Source organism: Phalangium opilio, unplaced genomic scaffold, assembly GCF_054372755.1.
Source record: "Phalangium opilio isolate 3A_F unplaced genomic scaffold, DU_Popi_V2 ptg000093l_1, whole genome shotgun sequence".
NCBI classification, from domain to species: Eukaryota; Metazoa; Arthropoda; class Arachnida; order Opiliones; family Phalangiidae; genus Phalangium; species Phalangium opilio.
The window spans coordinates 3,706,259-3,709,768 of record NW_028324198.1 but is presented as its reverse complement, the minus strand read 5'-3'; the positions used below and the strand labels follow the sequence as shown (position 1 = coordinate 3,709,768).

The window sequence follows — 3,510 nt, the reverse complement described above, 5'->3', positions numbered from 1 at the left end:
CAGACCTTAGATTGGCCGAAATATGGCAGAAACAAAGAAATGATCCAGTATGCATACAACTGCTACATTACATTCAACACGGGTGGCCACAGAAAAGTCAAGTAACCAAAGAATGTCAAAGCTATTATGCTTATCGCGATGAGCTGTCAGAAACGGACGGCCTGCTCATGAAGAGTTCTCGGCTCGTGATCCCCGAACTATTACGAGACACCGTATTGGAACAAATACACCATGGTCACCAGGGCATTACCAAGTGCCGCGCAAGAGCGAAATCAGCAGTATGGTGGCCAGGATTATCTCGAGCAATCGAAGAAAAGGTTCAACGTTGCCTCGCGTGTATCAAGGAATCCAAAAATATGCACGAACCGATGATACCTACAGAATTTCCTGATCGCCCGTGGCAAATAGTTGCTATGGATTTATTCCATCTAGAAAAGAAATGGTTCCTGGTGGTCACGGACTATTATTCGCGTTTCTTTGAGATACGACCGCTCAGTGAATTAAACACCGCTGCGGTAATTGACCGCATCAAGTCAATCTTCGCCACCCATGGCATACCTGAGACAGTCAAGTCAGATAACGGTCCTCAATTCAATCCTACATTGACGTCAGAATTCCGACGCTTTGCGGAGAATTACGGATTTACGCATGTAACATCCAGTCCACGTTATCCTCAGAGTAACGGCTTTGCAGAAGCAGCAGTGAAGATCGTAAAACAACAGCTGAAGAAATCTGAAGACGCGTATAAAGCCTTATTGGCTTACCGTTCGACTCCGTTGGCTAACGGTTATAGCCCAGCTGAACTGTTGATGGGTCGCAAGGTACGATCCACACTACCGATCGCTAGCACTCACTTATATCCGTCCCATTTACCACGAGAACAAGTCGTTGACTTGGAAGAACGTAGAAAGGCCTCACAGAAGAAAAATTATGACACTCGTCATAATGTGAAAACGCTCCGTGAGTTGAACAAGGGCGAAACAGTATGGATAACAGACATGAGAACGCAAGGAACAGTAGCCGAACGCGCACCCGAACCACGTTCCTACATGATCCACACCCCAAAGGGTACCATCCGTCGCAACAGATATCATCTGATACCCATCAGACAGGACAGAGATGATGCCGCTCTAGAGCAGCCTGATGGACAACCGTCCAAAGGTCCAGTACAAGAACCAGATGAACAAAACCAAGGAGAGCAAGAAAATTCACCCGTCCCGACATCACAACAATTGTCACCACAACAGGATGAATCACCAGAGCCTTATCGCACCAGGTCGGGTCGCGCGATTATTAAACCAGTAAGACTGGATCTCTGAACTTGAGGGAAGGATGTTGAATAATGATAAAACTAATACTTTCGTATCCTTAATTAATTCTATATAAATGTTTAATTCCATGTTATAAAGTAAATTTGCATAACAATGTTAATATTAAATAAGAGATGATAATTTTGTATACTTCCTAAGATTAAAATAGATGGCGTGATAAGATTAGAAATCAATAAGATGAGAATGCAGGAATTGGAAAAACCATAAACAAAAAAGAATGATTCGCGCCTCTACGGAACACAGTTGTGTATGAGAGAAAGTTTTTCAGTTGAATAAAGAACTTAGATTATTAATGTAATTCGTCCCAATTTTTATATCACAACAAAACAGTGGCGTGGACCCGACTGGCTCTCACAGTATAAAGATGAAAATGATGACAATTCAGCTCCAAACCCAAGCGAAGACGAGTATCTGCAAGTAGTTAATCATGAACTCCGATCTAAAGCCACGATGCTAAACGTTACTACTGCTCAGGAAGAACCTGTCATTAACGTCAACCTGTATAGTAGCCTGAAAAAACTACTTCGAATCACCGCATGGGTCTTCCGCTTTTGCAACAACGCAAAAAAGAACACTAATCTAAAACAGGAAGAACTGACTGCTGAAGAAATCGACAACGCCGAAAGGTATTGGATTCGAACCACGCAACACGAACAGTTTCCAGAGGAAGCAAGACGACTCGAAGAGAAAAGGAGTATTCCAAGCACTTCTAGAATACTAACTCTTCACCCAACCTTAGATAATGAAGGTCTGATCTGCGTTGGCAGTCGCCTACGAGGACACGAACTCTCGTATCAAGAAAGACACCCATGGATATTAGCTCCAAGCCATCCTCTGGTCGCGCTCATTATAGTGGACGCCCATGAAAAACTACTTCACGCAGGAGTCACCATGACAACAACGGCTCTACGAAGTAAAATTTGGCTAATAAAGTCACGCAATTACATAAAATCAGTCTTGAAGAACTGCGTGGTCTGCAAATACTTTCGAGTCACAAAATCAGATGCAGTCATGGCGCCCCTTCCGGAATTTCGGACCAGTCGCACACCCCCTTTTGAATCTTGCGGCGTCGATTTCGCAGGGCCACTCCACGCACGCGATGGAAGCAAATGTTATGTCGCCCTCTTTACGTGTGCCGTAACACGGGCAGTTCACCTTGAACTCGTGTCCAATCTATCAGTGGACAATTTTCTCCTAGCGTTCCGCCGATTTGTATCACGGAGGGGTCTGGTCAAAAGAGTTTTTTCGGACAACGCAAAAACTTACAAACGAGCTGATTTGGATCTAAAAGAACTTTGGACAACAATTGACAGTCCTGAGGTTGCCCGATATTTCGCCAATGCCCGCATTTCATGGAATTACATCGCCGATCGTGCCGCATGGTGGGGCGGGTTTTGGGAGAGGTTGGTGGCATCCGTAAAATACGCCTTACGACGAGTCCTTGGAAAAGCAAGACTCTCTTACGAGGAACTTGAAACGACACTAGCTGAGACCGAGGCTTGCATCAATTCTCGTCCACTCACATTTGTTTCAGAAGATGCCAGCGAACCCGCGCCACTGACTCCGGCACACTTCTTAGTTGGGGACCGGCACACAAGTCTTCCATCCAGCAAGTTTCCTAAAGACCCTGGAGCGTCAAGACGAGATCTTGTCCGCAGACTCAAATATCGCCAGACCATAATTGAAGGGGTATGGAAGAGATGGAAACAAGAGTACATGCTTGCACTTCGCTCAGCACATCATCGAACAAGAAACCAGACAACTAAGCCACTCAAAGTCGGTGACGTAGTCCTGATAGGAGAGGAGAGGATGCCAAGATCCACATGGAAGATTGGAATCGTTGATGAAACATTTCTCGGACGAGACGGTCTCATCCGTAGTTGCATGATCCGCCTACCGAATGGCACAAGAGTAAGGAGACCAATCCAATTACTCTACGATTTAGAGATCACACCAGATGATTGAACCGGAAGGTTCAATCCGGGGGGGAGTGTGTCAAAACACTCATTACAGATTACTTTAAAAATGGGATTTTGGATTTAAAAATGGGATTTCGGGTTAAAAAATGGAACTTTACGTATATTTCTTATATCCATGTTACATCTATATTTTCTATATCTATGTACCTTAACTTGTGGAGAAAAACGAGTTGGCTTTGAATGTTATTGTGAAATCTTTA

The 3,510-nt window shown here is 44.3% G+C and overlaps 1 protein-coding gene across 1 annotated transcript; it reads left to right on the top strand.

Moving 5' to 3' along the window:
- The first annotated feature begins 1,548 nt into the window (after positions 1-1,548).
- On the top strand, positions 1,549-3,296 carry LOC149640471 (uncharacterized). Its single transcript, XM_089850675.1, has 2 exons — positions 1,549-1,578; positions 1,662-3,296. The coding sequence occupies exons 1-2, from the start codon at positions 1,549-1,551 to the stop codon at positions 3,294-3,296; spliced, it is 1,665 nt and encodes a 554-aa protein (XP_089706801.1).
- Positions 3,297-3,510: the final 214 nt, after the last annotated feature.

Bases quoted from the DNA above. Each gene is read 5' to 3' on its own strand.
- LOC149640471 (XM_089850675.1), top strand. From the start codon at position 1,549: ATGATTCGCGCCTCTACGGAACACAGTTGT. The intron at 1,579-1,661 runs GTATGAGAGAAA...ACAACAAAACAG, and splicing joins CCTCTACGGAACACAGTTGT to TGGCGTGGACCCGACTGGCT.